The 16,838-nt window shown below is 43.2% G+C and overlaps 1 protein-coding gene across 3 annotated transcripts in view; it reads right to left on the reverse strand.

Moving 5' to 3' along the window:
• Positions 1 to 643: 643 nt before the first annotated feature.
• Positions 644 to 16,838, reverse strand: part of GPR50 (G protein-coupled receptor 50) — a 51,338-nt gene continuing 35,143 nt past the window's right edge. The window contains exons 1-3 of one of the 3 annotated variants that reach the window (XM_027645391.1): positions 13,087 to 13,741; positions 6,699 to 7,060; positions 644 to 1,620 (exon numbers count right to left, since the gene is read on the reverse strand). In XM_027645391.1, coding sequence (XP_027501192.1) covers positions 1,570 to 1,620; positions 6,699 to 7,060; positions 13,087 to 13,270 — 597 coding nt within the window. In that variant the 5' untranslated portion in view covers positions 13,271 to 13,741 and the 3' untranslated portion in view covers positions 644 to 1,569. Of the gene's footprint in view, positions 1,621 to 5,374; positions 7,061 to 13,086; positions 13,742 to 16,838 lie in introns of those variants that run through there. The other 2 variants (XM_027645389.1, XM_027645390.1) reach the window with 2 other exon arrangements.

The raw sequence follows: 16,838 nt of genomic DNA on the forward strand, positions 1-16,838 counted from the left end.
GCTGGGTGCACTGGGGCTCAGTGTCACCAGCTCCATCACATACACAGCAGCTCTGCAGGGACAGGTAATGTGGGGCAAGGGGGGGGGCTGTGCAGCAGCACTGCCAGTGTAGGGCAACAACAGGGACAGGCTCTGCATTAGAAAAGAGCCCCTTGTTGTCACCTTAATTCCTGCACCACCATCAGCAGGGAAAAAAGCTTCCAGGATAAAGCACCTCTGTTTTTTCACAGGAGACATCTACTTTCCAGAATATCTTTTGACTTCCCCACAAAAAGAGCACTGTGCCAAGGAAGCAAGCCTCACTCCCTCAGCACCCCCACTCTTGGGGCAGAACAGACCCCTCCTACCTAGCGAGGCATCTCTCATGGTTTAGTCTCATGGACTTTTTTCCTTGCCTTTTTTTTTTTTTTAATTGTAAAACAGCTGTCACTTTTCACCCAGGAGATGGTTGTATTTTGATGTCACATTACTATCTCTATCCTACACGGTTATCAAAACCAGTGGAAACCTACCTCCAGGCAAAGCAACCTGCTTACAGTTGAGGAAAAAATTTTGCATCTTATTTACAGGGAAATTCAAAAATTTTGCACACAGAAGGAGTACAATGTAGAAGGAAAAACACAACAGTTTATTAAACGTGTTGTGATAAAATATCTAGATACAAAATAAATTATGTGCTCCAACTGGACAGACTTATAAAATGGTTTGATGACTCAAGTCTATTTAAAAGGTAATCTAAGCAAGCTGTGACTGCACAGACATTGCAACTAATCTAAAAGACATTAAAGTTTCCCTGACCTCTTAGAAGCAATCAGTTGAGCTAAAAACCTTATCAGGAGACCATGCTTGGCAGAAAACATAGAAACATATTTCAGTTAATGGTTCAGACCCACCTTGGTTGCTCTGGAAACTGACCATGGACTCTAAATTCTATCTCTGCTGTACAGTGCATTACTTATAGTACATGAATAATGGATACTATAAACAAGCATTACAAAGTGAAAATTCAGTTAACAATATTATGGAGCTTCCCTTCACAACCGTAGTTCATGAGAGATACAAATTTTATGGTTTTTATCACCAGCAAAAAAAATTTGCATATCCCATCACAGAGTTCTTGCAAGAACCCATTCTGCATTTCTTATCTCAGGGTTTTTATGCTAAGAAATACCGCATTAGGTCCAGTAATTTACATTTTTCCAATAAAATTCTAAATACATATGCAGTAGCTCTTTATTGAGTGACTTCATGTTATAAATTATAAGCTTGGAAGGAAATACATTAGGACAAATATTGACTTCCAAATAGTCACCATGAGTGAGATTTTATCCTGGTATTGAATTATCACACCTCTTGCCTTTTATAGCTCTATCTTATCTCTCAGTTACTATTACTTTGTGGCAAGTAAGTAAATAAATAACACTACCTCACTTCTGACAGTTTGATTCATTCAGTTCCATGCGGTAGAAACAGCAGGTACAAGTCTGTGCAAGGGTTTTCTAGCAGCTCTGCTCAGATAGACATTTTGGCATCTGCAACTATAATTAACAGTGATTTCAGTGTTTCCCATCACCAAGCATTGCAGGCTTTACTGTGGAAGCAGTAGGTGAAGTCCAGCGCCTGTTGGAAAAGATTAGCAAAAAAAGTAGCAGTACTGCTCTGGGATGTCACTGAATGAACACTGCCTGTTCATTCAACATGTCTGCTCCATGCTTTTTCAGCAACTCTTTAGTGGATAATCTCAGCCTTTACTACCTTAAAACCACAGTTACACGTGACATCTGGTTAGGAAACAGGAGCTCAGGTTGCAGTTACAACTGGATGACTCCATACTCCCATTTCCCCCACTTCGGAAGCAGCGCTGAGACTGCCCAAAAACCAGCTCCAGTAAAGTCAGCATGGAAATATAATTGGTGCAGCCTATGGACAGAACCTGTTGGCTGAAGAACTGCAGGAATACAGCAAAATCTGCCCAAAAACAGAGGTGGGGAAAGAACACAGATAGTACATCTTGGATACAGCAGTCTTCATGCTCACAAAGCTCCTGAATGGAGAAAGTGCGTGTCAGCCCTCACTGTGCCTCCAGCCCAGGGTGACTCTCTGTCTCCACCCCTTGCCTACAACCCAATGCCACCTTGTGCCCCGACTTGTGACCACCCTGGCTCCCACACCCTCCTGTTCACAGCTTGGCTGTGCTTTCCTTCCCAGGAAAGGGCAAGGAAATGGCTGTGACAAACTCTGCTTCCACAGCACCCGGTGGATACACATGGGCACGAGAAAGGCAAAGGGCCTTGGAGGGACACACAGCGAGGAGACCAACAGCAGCACAGAGAAAGTTTCTTCCCTGGTGAGGAAGGCCAGGGTGCAGCAGGCAGCTGGCTCACAGCAGGTGGAAGAAAACATGTGAATCCAAGGATGTGTCTCAGATGTTCTGGGTCATTCACTTCCAGGTCTAAGCTGGACAGCTGAGTTATATCTGAACTTATTTGTCAATTCAATCTGCTTTGTGGGAGTCAACAAAACCCAAGCTGTTGTTCCAAATATTTATTAAAAAATAACTGCAAGTGGAAAAGAAATATCAATAAGCAGTCCAATGGTAGATTTATTACAGTTTTAACAAGTAAAGGGAATGAATCTACTTTATGAACAAAAATAGCAATAGGAAAGTATACTGAACGATTCTTAATTAAACAATAAAATGGAAACAGCATATGCAATACACATTTATATATAAATATATTGGTTACATTCTTCTTAAATAGATTAAACAACATTCATTAGCAATATCCAAAAATATTTCTTCATGGCAAGAGAATCATCTTCTTTCACAGCACTACTGACTCTCCACAAGTTTCCACTACAAGAATCTTAGAGTTTGGGGCTAGAATAGGTATTCAACACCACCAGGTCAAATCTAGAGCAAGTGATTTGAAATCACTTTATGTGAGATCTCAGAGAGAGTTAAGGCCAGGTATGTAACAAGCGGAATTGTCAGAGCATGATTTAAGCGGTGGGATCCCCTTGAAATCTCAAATTTGGATTAAAGCTAGATTCCCACAGGTAAACTGTGACACTGCTCAGGATTCCCTGTTATAACACATTTCCCTTTTTCTGTAAACAACTGTTAACAAAAATAAATTCTCTGTACCCTGTTAACCATTTCTTAACATAAAAATAAGGAGCTGCTTGGGTAGTTTTTAAATAAGTCAATATAAAACTCTATCCTATCCTAAGTGCTGCCTCTATCAAAGTGCTAGCAAATGGCACAGTGTTCGAGGCCATGTTCCCTGCTTTTCATGGTTCATATTGCAAACCTCAGCTCCAGCAAGACTGAGCTCAGGACTCCAACCATGGTGGCTGCATCAGCCCGGCTCTGGGTACCTTCACTGGGCCACCCAGAGCCCTTCTAAACAGGTCATGCCAGGGCTCTTTTTGCTGTCAGATGGATAGTGCCCATCACAGACTCATCCCCACCCTGCACGTTCAGGTTGCTGCTCAGATCCACCCCAACACAGCAGGGACTGAGCCTGTGCCCTGTGGAGACCTGGGCAGGAGTTGGGCTCAGACCCAACAGCAGAAGACGAGCAGATTCCACTATCGTTTTGCATAGTTTGGTTCAGTGACTCTCTGTGAGTCCTGGAGAGATGACCTACCACCCTCCTGCTGCTCCCCTTCCTACCAGGTGTAGCAGGGACTCTCACAGCTTGCCTGTTTGGGACCTCTTTGGACTTGGTTTGGTTCAAATACTTGCTGGTTGTTACTTCAGAGCCTGAATAAGAAATAGTGCAAATACAAGCTTAAATTAAAAAAAAAACAAACCACATTGCCTTCACTGAACATTCAGTTAAAAAGACAAGGATCCATAAAGATGAAACCCCAGTTTTAGAGTATCTGAGATATTTGGCAAACATGCACAAGATTCTTCATGATTGTCTTAAAGGAGTACATTTCCCTTGGCGCTAGATGCCTCAAATTATTTGCTAATGTGAGTCTAACTAACACTGTCGTGGCTAATTGCAAATGACTTTGAAGAGTAGTCATGGAACACAGGACATCTCCCTGGCGCAACAGGACAAACACTCTCTGCAGTTATGGATTCCTCAGTGCTTTTCTTATCCTAGTTTCACTCCAAATGATTTTGCTTGCATGGAATGGTGTGAATTCACCCAGGGTGGTTTTTCTGGAAGGCGAACAGACCACGTTTTTTCTGAGGGTCAAAATACCTTTATTTGGCCATGCTCAGGCATATTAAGAGGCCAAAACAGAACTCTGTTTGATTCCTATTATGGGAGGCTGGCTGCAGTGCATTTTAAAACAACAATCATCTGAAGTGGCTGAGATGTTCAAGTTTGAAACTTCATAAAGTGCCAGGGCGCCCTACAAATGCAGGGACCCCCCCGGTACTGCAGAGACCCCACATGGCAGCAGGCACACTGCAGAACTCATGCAGAGTTTCTTGGCCCACTTAATGAAGGGGCTTAACTTCTCTCAACTCCTCTTCCCCCTAAAAATCAGCAGAACAAACATTCAGCAGCAAGTTGCTTTAAGCAAGCAACGCACAAATGGCTCGCTATCTTCACTATGGATTAGGCACACAGCCCGGCCAGGGGGTTGGGAAATCCTACATGCCTCCATCTCCAGGTGCCTACATGATACTGCAGAGCCTGGTCTCAAGTGTTTCAGGGTTCAGCCCTGGGAACTAGTCCTGCTTTGACTAGAACCAAAGAGAAAAGACTACTGTCTTCAACCAGGGGCAGGGCTGCCTGCTGTCCTCGCCGGGGGCTCAGACCTGCTCCTCTCCCCACAGCGCCCCTTAGTGCACCTGCACTAAGTCAGGTGTGCTAGCCTGCAGGCAGAGTTACACCAGGGGGAGTTCTACCTGTTGATTTTATGGGACAGTTTCAAAGCAAGATCTCCACATATTTAAAAGCATAAAGAGAAGAATTCACAATGAAACTAAGAAAACAAAGAAGTCATCATATTTACAGAGAGCTGCCATCACACACACTCTGTTAAAGAAATAGCCTTATCTTTGCCCATATGCTTGTTTCTAACGTGATAGTGGACTCCCCAGCACTTCAGGACGTTGTTTCCAATCATACAGATAGCTTTAACAGAATTGATGCATAATTATGCTTAAGAACCTTTTGTCTCCCAGCTCCATGCGTTAATTACAGTTTTATACATGAATAAAATTTAAAAAAAAAACCTCCACTTTTTCTCTCCACAGCAAATTCATGTTCTGTGGTGGGCAAAAGCAGGGATTTTTGGAAAATTACCTTCCCCTTTTCCCTTTTCATCCAAGTGTAAATGGTACCAGAACCTAAAAGTCAGCATCTGCATTACACAGATGGGACTCTGCTATGTTCTTTTCTTTTTTTATGATGTTCATGTAGCAGCGACTTGTAAGAGACATTTGGAATGAATGCTGGCCATGACAGGATACTGCCTAAATTAGAATCAGGCTCCAAGTATCTTCCTGCAATTAGATTATGTCATATGTTATATTCTTACTCATGGTCTGGGAAGGAGAGTGCAAGGGTACTTAATATTTGTAGATATTCAATTAAAATGAGTGCGTTAGACACTCACTGGTCTGGATTCTGCCTGCCTCACATCTAGTCCAGGCTTGCTTCTAAATCTTAAGAAGAAAGAAAAAGGGAAATGAACGCACACAGAGTGGAAGTCACCAGGCCCATACGTACACCTGCTGGCTAATACAGCCTTTACCTAACTAAAAGGTAAAAAGCCATGCAGTTTATATAGTTTTATATAGTATGGGTTAAGTTAATGCTAGAAAAATAGAATCCAGAGGGAGGGGAGAAAGGTTTACGTGTAATAAATGGCAATTTTGCTGTCTCCTGAAGGTTGCATTTCAAGCATAACTGCATTTCTCCATGCACTCTGAACGCTTCCCTTTTGGGGTACTGGCATGCTTGTGGCAAAAGCAACCAAACCTATTAATGAGGCACACAGTGAAAGACGGCACATAAAAAAAAAATCAGTCCTTTCCATTCTGACATTCCTCACTCGAAGCCTTGATGCCGCAGCAGGAAGCTAAGCATGAAAGGTAGCAGACTCCTTCCTTGCATGAGGGGCCAGGCAACACCAGCTGTGCAATGCACACAGTTAGAAATGCTCTTATATATTATATATACAATTGTAATCCAGAATAAATAGTATGTCCTGATTCATAAGTGTATTTCAGCGTGGTTGTTGTTGGTTGTTACGGCTGGAGAATGCTTGCTTTTCATCCCTTCTGTCCCGCCCTTGGACACGTCGATGAACAGCAATCTGGGAGTCCACAGCGTCAGCAATATCCTTTTGTACTCCTTCCTGAAATTCTGGTTAAGAAGCCCATAGATCACAGCATTGAGGCAGCTGTTGAAATAGGCCATAAAATAGCTCAGGACAAAAAGCCATTCTGGAATGTGTGGCTGCACTTTTGAAGGATTAATGGAAACAGCAAGGCCAATAAAGTTTAATGGTCCCCAGCACACAGCAAAAAGGACGAAAACCACAAACATAGTCAAGAAGTTCCGGATGTCAGCTGCTCTGAGCTTCTGCTTGCAGTCTTGTCTCACCCGGTGTTTGACCTGAATTACTAAAATCCAGATCCGTAGGTAGCAAAACGTCACGACGGACAGCGGGACGATGAAGTGAACCACCACCACTGTGATGGTGTAGGACGTACTCACCGTCTGGGCAAAGGTGCAGGAGTAAATCCGGGGGTCATACTGCAAGGAACCAACAAAGAAGTTTGGCACAATGGCCACCACCGTGAGTATCCAGGTCAGGCAGAGATAGCAGCAGGTGTTCTTCAGGTTGAAGAGCTTATCGTACCGAAGGCTGTGGCAGATGTAGCAATAGCGGTTGATTGCGATCGCCGTGATGTTGAAAATGGACCCGATGACACTTAAGCCCATCAGGAACCCGCTTATCTGGCAGTGGACATTTCCCATGGTCCATCCATTATGGAAGATGGCACTCAAGATCAGAGGGTATGGATAAACTGCAACTACAAGGTCTGCGACGGACAAACTGACGACAAAGATGTTGCCTACAGAAAAGAAAAAGAGACCACGAGAGGTTAACGTACGTCCAGATAGACAACTTGCAACTCAGAACTCCTCTTTAGGTCTAACTCTTCTCATGGGCTTCATTCTAGTCTCCTTTTGAAACTTGAAACCTTAGAAAATAAGACTTTGCTCTACTAGTAACAGCAGTGGAGAGTAACGAGGCACGATTAACCTGCATGTTTCCTCTTAGGAATATTCTAAACTGGAAGTGTTACCCTTAATTTGGCTATAGCTGTGGGTCAGGTATCTGTGGTCCTCTAAGTTGTGTAGGAGAGAAGGATTTTGCTCTCCTTGTTAATCAGCCAGCCCAACAATCTCTGTCCATCACAGGCCAAAGAAGTATGGCAGGCAGGTTACATTTCAGTGTTTATTTATTTCACTGACAGCACTTGCACGGGAAAGGTCTTTTTTAGTCTTTTGCATGTGAATAGGTGTATTTTCAGCAGAATCACTGCAATGTTCATGCTAAGGAGTGTGTGTTCTTCCAGGAGCCATGGTGTAGCCAGCCTTGTTATGCTTATTTGGTATATTTTCCTGTTCCTTTAATATTGAAGTTGTCCAACGCAATATAGAAGGTCAGTCACTCCTTCACTGCCTTGTCCTGGGCAGAGAATGTAATTAATAAGCTGCAGTCAGCCATTTCTGCAGAGTACATGCTGCAGATTGTTCATTTAGGCTCTAAAACAAAGAGAGTTGAGAATCTGTGCAAGTATAAAATAATTTAAGCCTTGCTGGATTGAAAAGGGCACAGTGCATGGGACACCACCTGTCAGCTCCACTGTGTGGAACAGTTTCCAATGAACCAGGCAACCAGTGACCTCCTAACAGCACTTACACTCATTTTATGAGTCTGGTGTATTTTTAGGCAGACAAAAAGCCTTTCTGTTCAGTTTGCCAGTCAGTGTAGAGGATTGCATTAAGAAAAGGACCTTGAGCTCTTGTGGGAACTGGTGTAACTACAGGACCAGTTATAATGTTGAAAAGGACATCTGTCAATATTCAGCATTCTGATGACCAGACAGTCTTTTTGGCAGGAGCTCAACACTTCAGTTAGAGGGCAGCACACTAGAAAAAGTAAGTAGTGGTTTACCAAACTCTGCTACTTTCAGGTGTATCTGTGGTGGTGTAAAGGAAAACTTTACTAGATAGTAGATCTATATAAATATATATAGAGAAAGTGTGTATATATATACAGTAGAGGCTATGTGTAACACATTTAAGGTGTTAACACCTCTGCCCTTATATGATACAGGCAACATCCCAGCCAACTGTTCAAACCTACACTTCCTCTTCAAACCCTCCTATCCTGCTGTCTACTAGAGTACATACATTTTTTAAAAAAAAACACTAAAAAGAGGTATTTTTCTGTAGTATCCATGAAAGGACTCTCAAATCTCAGTTCAGCCAGGTCAGTGGCTTTAGCACTTGGAAAACACACCCCAAGGGCTGTCGGAAAGCATGGCCCCACTGCCATTGCATTTGGCTCATTGCTATGTTTGCGCCAACAAAAACCATCAGGACAAGTCAACAGTTCATATCAGGCCACTGCACGCTGACCGGAAAACAGTCCAGACTTGAGAACAGCCCCCGGCACTGTGGAGCTGAGGCAGCTGACACAGTGTCACTTAAAAATAAGTATTAGTGGAGGTCATGTGGAGTGCTGAAATCTTTTCAGAGAGAAATTTTACATAGAGAGGTTTACCAGAGCACACAGCTTCTGCGGCTGCTGGGCCTCGGTGCTGCTTTCTTGCTGATTTAATAACTTACTGAGAGCTCTATAAAATGCGGTCACCAAACCTGGTCCCCATGTAAATAACTCCATTTATGCCACTCTCAAGGGCAGAACCACCGGTTCTAACCTGTGATGGTGCAGGCACCACAGAGATGGAACGCTCTTCTGAACCAATTTTATTCATTCTATCAAAAATATGCACTTCAACAAAATACATCCCCAGCACCAGGATTTCATTTTGGAAAGCTTTTCCAAAACCATTTTCAAGGCAGAAAAACAGAGAGGTATCAGCAACCCAATTCAGGAGAATTCCAGAGGATGCCTGGAGACAGACTCCACTGATAGGGCCAAAACTCTTCACTTGGATACATCTTTAAATACGCACACAGCTGGAGAGCAAGTCTCTGCCTTTGCTGGGGATGAAAAAGTCACATTCAGCATCCAGTTCTGAATCAAGCAAAACAGAACAAAGCTGAGTATTTTCTAGTTAAGACAGCACATCAGTGGATTTAATCCAGAGCTTAGTAAAATCATAGGGAAAATTATTAGTCTCACATCACTGCCAGCTGCTGGGAGAAATAAGCAGTCTCCACTGGTCTTTCTTCACTAACTTGAATAGTTGTGTGTAAGTAAAAAATATAAGGGAAAAAAATCTATAAAAATAATATTCACAGAATGGTGTTCACAGTTTGGATTCAATCCAAGAGCACAGTATTGTGTGTACTATTTTGACATTACTTCATTGCATGTTGCTCCAGCAGGGAGAAAATGAGATGGTTTTATCAAGAGAAGAAAAATCTCCTCCACGTGGGGAGCAAACTTACCCTACTCTGCCCCAAGCTTTCACCTTGCAATCTCAGCTCCCCTGTCAGCTGGCACACCTATGGCACAGGCAGGGTGCTAGGTGCCTGAAAATATGGTCAGAAAGGCTCACTCACTACTATTTCACAGAAAGAAAACCATCTTCCATTTTATTTGGGAAGCCCTCAACTTCATAATTTTCCCTCTGGAGGATGAGATCAGACCCTCATTCCCAAGGACACTATAGAATATTAAGCCATCTAATGTGTGTCTTTTAGGGAAGGTAAAGACCAGTATCCTGCTGGATACATGATCTTCATCACTGCTTTTTTTACATTTTTCCATGATAAAACAAAAGAGTCTTGCCCATAAATAATACCATCAGGACTTTATCTCCAATTTAAATTTATCTGCTTCTGTGACACTATTTTCAGATGTATCTTTTTATCTTTATTGGCATGTGACTGTATTTCCTTATTAGCTTTCACATTTTCCGTTCCTTTTTTAACTTCTACTTAGTATAAACTGGTTTGTGGGCCACTGTGCTCCATCCCCCAGTTATGGAGTAATACATGAAGAGGCAGGAATGGTGGAGAAAAGCATGTCTAACACATGGATACTGGTAATACAGACTCGGCTACATTTTCAGAGAAACTATAAATCCTTTTATATTACAGAAGTCCAACTAAAAGCTTAGATTACAGAGGTACAATACACTGTTCACAGTGTAATCCACAATTGTTTGGAAAAAAAAACCCACCCCAAAACAACCTGAAGCCTAGCTGCTTGAGCAGATTATAGACATGTGCAAATAATACAAGTGGGAATTTATCCCAGAACATCTTCTACCCTAGTATTCCTGCCTTTGAGCTCCCCCTCTCCCTCCCATAAATCTATTTCTGTTCACTCCAACTCTGCTCCTGTACTCCAGCAGTTCCCTGGCCCTGCCTCTCATTTTGCCTGGATTATCCAATGACACAGTTTATATGAGGACTTATTGTCAAGTCCTGGTTCTAAGAAATGTGGAAATACCTCAACGAATTCTGCAAATCAATAAACCACATACGTAAAGCTCTTCACTGGCAGGCTGCCCCAACAGCACCTGACTTTCATTCTGTGGTACTGTTCCACAGAGATTAACTGAGCACCGCTGTAGAAACAGCAGGGTCACTGGCCCTGCCTGCCTCAAGAGGCTGTTGGAAATCCCCTGGTGCTCAAATTCCAGTCGTAGAGATCCAGCCTCTCCCTACTGTTCCCACACAGCAGCTGTGGGCTGCCCTTTACAGGCTGTGGTTTAGGTATCCTGAACCTATATGAGAGGGTAAAAGGCAAGGAGGGAGGAGGAAGGAGGTAAAATATTTTTATGAAAATTGTCTCTTTTTCTCAAAATGTCCAAAGCAAGCACCCAAACCTCTTGTTTCTCTGTTATCCATATAAAGCTCTCTCACACTCACATTCTTTGCTGAAGTATTACACAGCTACAGAACTGCTTCCTTCAGGTGAACAAGACAGAGATGCTCAATGCAACCTGGAGTGAATACTGTTATTTTGTAAACCCAGCGCTGAAACTGAATTGTCCTGAATGACAGTATTTGCACCAGAAATAGAGTTGTGTGGATCAACTTCTGCTCAGCTGGCACAGTCCAGCTCCAACTGAGCCTGCTGTCCAGGCTGCCCCTTCCTCCCGGCCACTGTGCAGGGATTTGAGTCCAAATAGACAGTGCCCAGCACAGCATTTTGAGGCAAACAAAACCTCATACAACAGCCTCAAAGGCAGTAAGTGAGAAGCTGACCCATGAGCACAGTGGACATGAGTGCCAGGGGGCTCACTGCATGACCAGTCACCTTGCTGCTCCAACCTCTTCCCAGCAGTGACATCAGACTCTGGCATCTGTCCAGCTGCTGCCAGAATAACTGACAGCTGTAGAAAAGCAGGTCTAAAAACCTACATCAAGGAAAAGGTGCTAAGATACACAATGACATAATGCTAAAAGTTTATTGGTGTGACTGGTATGTTTGCAGTGACTTTTTACTATCATAATGATAAGCCACAGCTTACAATAAATAGAATCTTAAACTTTATGTTTGTTCATTCAGGTTTTATGAAAAAGTCAACAGACGCATGTGTCCCAGATAAACTGGAAGTAAGACACACGTCAACCTCACAGATATATATATATAATGAGGTTCAGTAAACAATTTAACAGGCAATGACTGTAAAGCAAGCCTCTGATGACCACTTATCATAATCTAATACTCTCTGTTTAACCCTCCAAAGCTTATGCTCACTGCAAAGCAGAAACAAAATGTACTGTTTGCCCCAAGCAAAAAGATAAAAGTCATAAAGAGCTTTATTCAGCATGCAACAAGACTCTTTATTACCTCTGATAGCCTCCTTTTCCTGTTTGTTTTTACCTGCCACTCTGCTGTGTGATTGCTTGTGTGCCACTAACCTCCAGCCTACAGATCTGAAGTGTGTTCTGCAAACTAAGTGGCAGTTCATAGAAAACACTTTCCAATCAATTTTCTTCCTTTTATAACATAAAGATACCATTGACCATGCGCAATCATATTGATCATGTACTGCTGCAATTTAAATGGGTAACAATGCCCTGGTGTTGGGGGATGCTGATCCTGCAGCCCCTGCTCTGACAAGCATTTCTTATATCACCAACTCTAAAGGGTCATTTCTGGGGTAGACAATATTTACCCCACCAAAGCACATTAAGAACCACCCTTCTGTTGGGGACCATGACCTATGGCACTGCTCTATGCAAGCTCCTGGATTCCAGGGCACTGTGAACACCACACACAATGGCACAGGAGGAATCCCAGACTGTTAACTGCCATCTCTTTCCACTGTTCTGATAAGCACTAATACATCTGACAAGCCCACATGACAGCCCAGCATGTACTTACTCATTTTGACAACTGAAAATGTTTGACAGGGGAGCACAAGTGAAAACTGGAGAAACTCTCCCTGAGATACAGGCAATAGGGGAAAAAAAAAATATTTGTTGTTCAATTCATTAATCCATAAATTTTAATTGAGGATTCTATTTGTGCATTTAGGGGATCTTTTCAAAGAGAGGAATAAACAAAAAAAAGGAAAAGGCATTCAATTAATTATCTGTTATCATTACTCCATTAGGATTCAGAGGGGGATAAAGCGTGGTTTCCTGCAGTTAAACAGACAGTGCAGTTGAGCTGCCAGCTGCTCTCAAATCTTGACTGTGCTGCATAAAATGATAGAGAGGGTAATAACACAAAGGACAGGAGGTATTGCCAACCCATAGTATCCTTAGGACATAAGGTTAGAGAACATAGAAATATCCAATTTAAGGACATCATCAAGGTCCTAAAAAATGCGTAAAACTCCAGAATAATTTAACTTTTTCCTGAAAATAGTCCTTTGAGATCTCTTGGCACAACCATGATGACAAAGAACAACAGCATGCGCTGGGCTACCATTACCTTGTTTGTTGGCATCATTCCCCATGGGAAAACTGTGGGCACTTAGAGCTGCTCCCTGCCTTGCGCCAGCCCTGTAGATGCACAGGAGCAAGGCCAAGGCAGTGCAGGAGGCAGTCTGCAGAAGGAACTCTCCTCCTCCTCCTCCTCCTCCTCCTCTGTCTTCCTTGACCAGGCACTTTGGCATCGTTTTGGAACCACGACCATCAGTTACATGAGCCTTCTCATCAGTACCTCGCTCCAGTTGTGAAAGCTGCCTCTCTGGACCTGTGAGAGAGACTTGCTTCCAGGAGGAGGAGAAAAACCTCCCAGTATTTACCAGAGAAGAAAGGACCAGCCCTCCCCCCCTGCTTCAATTACATTTATTTTGTTATGCACCATATATTCTTTTGGCTGATGGCTAAAGAATTGCTTACATTGCCAGGTGAAGGACTGGATTACTGGATTTTACACTTACTTTAGGTCATGACCTTTTAATTATATTGCTGCCCAAACCATATTTGAGCCATGCCTTCAGCTGCTCTGATTGAATGCAGCAAAGGGCATGAGTTGGCAGTGCTCACACCCCAGAGATTCATAACTTTCCTCTGGCTAAGGCCAATGAGATTCACAGTCCTGGCTGAGCTCAGACGTCTGTGGAAATGGGTTGGAAATTAGAGACCAGCCCTGTTCACATGATTTCATATCTTTCCTTATATCACTTACCCTTACAGTGAAAACAATGTAAAGGGGAGGATTTTTCTCTTGCTGTGACGCAGATGGTAGCTGGACATTCACTCTTGAACAAATAAAAAGTATTTTAACTACATCTTCTTCTAAACCCTTAAAAAGTGGTCAGCCCTCTTCTGTACCAGTGCAGAGTGACTTCCCCATTTTTGGAGTTCCAGATATTTTATAAACAAAAAGAAGTTCTTAGACCATCCCAGAGAAACACTGTTTGGCAAGTTTCCCCATTATTACCCATTAATCCTAACATGTCCTGCTCATCTTAGGCAAACCTTCCTGAAAAGATGATCTGAACATAGTATAAAGAAAGGGGGAACAATGTAAAGTTGACATTTTACCTAACTCCAAAAATTTTCAAATTTCTAAAAATATCATTTTCTGTTCAGTTAAGTGCCTTTTAATGACTTCTTCCTGTGTTTTCCTGGAAATTCTGACCCTTTTCATGAGGGAAAACCACAATGCTGCAATTCTTCTGGATTTCTAAACTTAGCTCTTGTTAGTGTGATGTTTTTCCTGGATGCAATTATGACCACTGAATCTGCTAGTAATGGAGGAGGAATAAGTGGTGGTCTTGATCCAGCTCTTAATAGAAGTGCTAAAAAGTGCCCCTTCTGGTTATGGGCTCCAGACTCCTGACATTTCACTGTTTTATCCACTGAACTCATCGCCTGCACTAAAGCTGTGAGATAGAGAGCCAATCCACTTAAAATCTTGGTTCTTCCCTGTATCACTTCCAAATTCTTGGACTAAAGATGGGCCTGGAAACACCTCCTGCCTTCACAGCAAATCACAGCAAGGCTGATGGAGAGCAAGTGTCAGAGGCAGGAGGCCCTTGGGACCACCCTCCAATTTGCATCAAGCAAGAAGAAGCCTCAGCACCTCTGTCAGTGCCAGCTGAGCCTGCGTGGCACTGGCTGCAGTGTCTGACTCTGCAAGGACACCACGGCTGATGCACACCTACTCCTTAAGGCAGCTTCTCTTGGGAGACAGTGGTCTCTGGGAAGAGTCTAAACAAAACCCCATGCAGCAAAAGGAGAGTGAGTCCAGGTACCTAAACTCACACTTGACACCTCAGATACCAGTGTCACCCTCTGAATTCCAGCTGCCTCCTTCTGCCTGAAATCCCTGCTGAGTGGCTCTACGTGATTTTAAGAAGTCACCTAATTCACATCCAGGCTGTGTAGGGAGCGCAGGCCAATGCCCCTATGTTTACCCTCCCATACTAGCCACATAGGCACAGGGGCAAGCTTTATCAGCCCATGTTAGTTCCAAGCCCATTATTTCTCACCTGGTTTGTAAAGTGCCCTGAAAGAGGAAAGGCCCTGTATAAACACAAAACATTATTATTGCCAGCATCCATTGAAATGACAAACCAACATCCATCCTCTCCAGGTCCCAGCAGCTGTACTGCCACCATTTGCCATCTGTTACTATTCTAGAAAAAAATCTGTGAACTCAGGCTTAATAGACTTAATAATGCTCTTTTGCAATTGTTGCTGGTCAAAGTGTGTTCCTGGCCTGGAAAGGAGCTGTGTGCAAGCAACCGATTCCTAGGCAGCTGTCAGGCAGAGCATACAGTCAGATGTGAGCACACAGCTGATTTTATTGATAAAAATCTTGTTTGACTGCCCTGGAGAGCCCTGCTGAGCCACCACAGCTGAGCCCAGGAGCTGCTCCTTTTCCTCCCTGTGCCTCACCAGCATGGTTTGTTGACTAAACCTTGGTGACGGCACCAGCCACTACACCCACGGACATCCACTCAAAAGGAGCAGATGTTACCCTGCCACAATTAACAGCTTGACATCCCAGCCTCGCCATCCCAGGGATCAGCCTCTCTAGTCCCAGCTTTTTCTGCTTAGTTGGTGGGAATGGGAGGTGGGTTTTTTCCTTGTAACTCGTTTTAATTGTATATGGAAATTATGAACCTACTAAAAAAAAAGTTACCAGACAAAAATGTTTCTATCAGTGAAGGCCATTTAGCCTTTAATTCATTCTCGACCAAATCTTGTCTGTTAGAGGCAACACCTTTGCAGACTGTGGCAAGTCTGTTGACTAAGCCTTAGCATGGACTGAAGGAGTTGTGTGAGGTGAGGACTGTCCAAGGTAAAGAGGGGGAGCCAACTCCAAGCAGTTGGCTTTCCCAGGAGGTGTTAAAGGCCGTTTTATGAGGGTTGTTTGTGTACACACACAGGTTCACTCTGGGGCTGCATTAGGTTCCATGATACCAAACTCAGATGCCATTTTCAAGGTAGACCTTAATAACCTTTTCAAAAATTCAGACTTGAAACAAAGTAGCATTGTACAGAACCCAACTTCAGAGGAGAGCAAGTTGAGCTTAGTGCATAAGGAAAAAGCTCAGTCTGGACACAGACCAGCACAACACAGTATGCTGCCCCGAATCCAGCCTCTAACAGACTGATCTAACTGACCTCTAACACGTACTGATCCTGGCATCAGTATCTCCTCTAGCACTCTGTCCAACAAGAGCAAGAGACTAACATACAAAGTCACTTGCTGTACAAAGATAGAGGTAATTTTTAGACCAAAAAGGTAATCAAAATATGAAATAACTAAGACTAAATCAGTAATTAGAGTAATAGTAACAGAAGAGCTTGAGCTAAGAACAGAGTTACTCTGGGTATAGATACTAAGACAGAGCAGCTGTGCTCTGAGCCATCCTCAGCTCAGAGAGGCAGAGATGGGCTCACATGCCAGAGGAAGGTGATCTGCTTTCCCCACTCTGGGTTGTTCTGGAGGCTGTTTCCCTGCCTAGCTGATCTTGCCTCCTCAGGAACTTAATGAATTTCAGTTCTCCATTGCCAAGACAGATTAGTCCATGCCATACAGATTATTTGGCTGAAATTCTTTTCTCATCTGTTCTGAAGAGGGTAAACAAATGCCATTCCTTGAACCAGAATCTGATCTCACATAGGTAGGGCCAGTCTGAAACAAATGCAGTGCAAGTGGGCTTGTCAATCTGCTACCCCTGCAAGCTGTCTAGAAAGGCATGAAATTTAAGTTGTACCAGT

The sequence above is a fragment of the Corapipo altera genome, unplaced genomic scaffold (genome assembly GCF_003945725.1).
Source record: "Corapipo altera isolate COAL_440 unplaced genomic scaffold, ASM394572v1 65, whole genome shotgun sequence".
In the NCBI taxonomy this organism is placed as follows: domain Eukaryota; kingdom Metazoa; phylum Chordata; class Aves; order Passeriformes; family Pipridae; genus Corapipo; species Corapipo altera.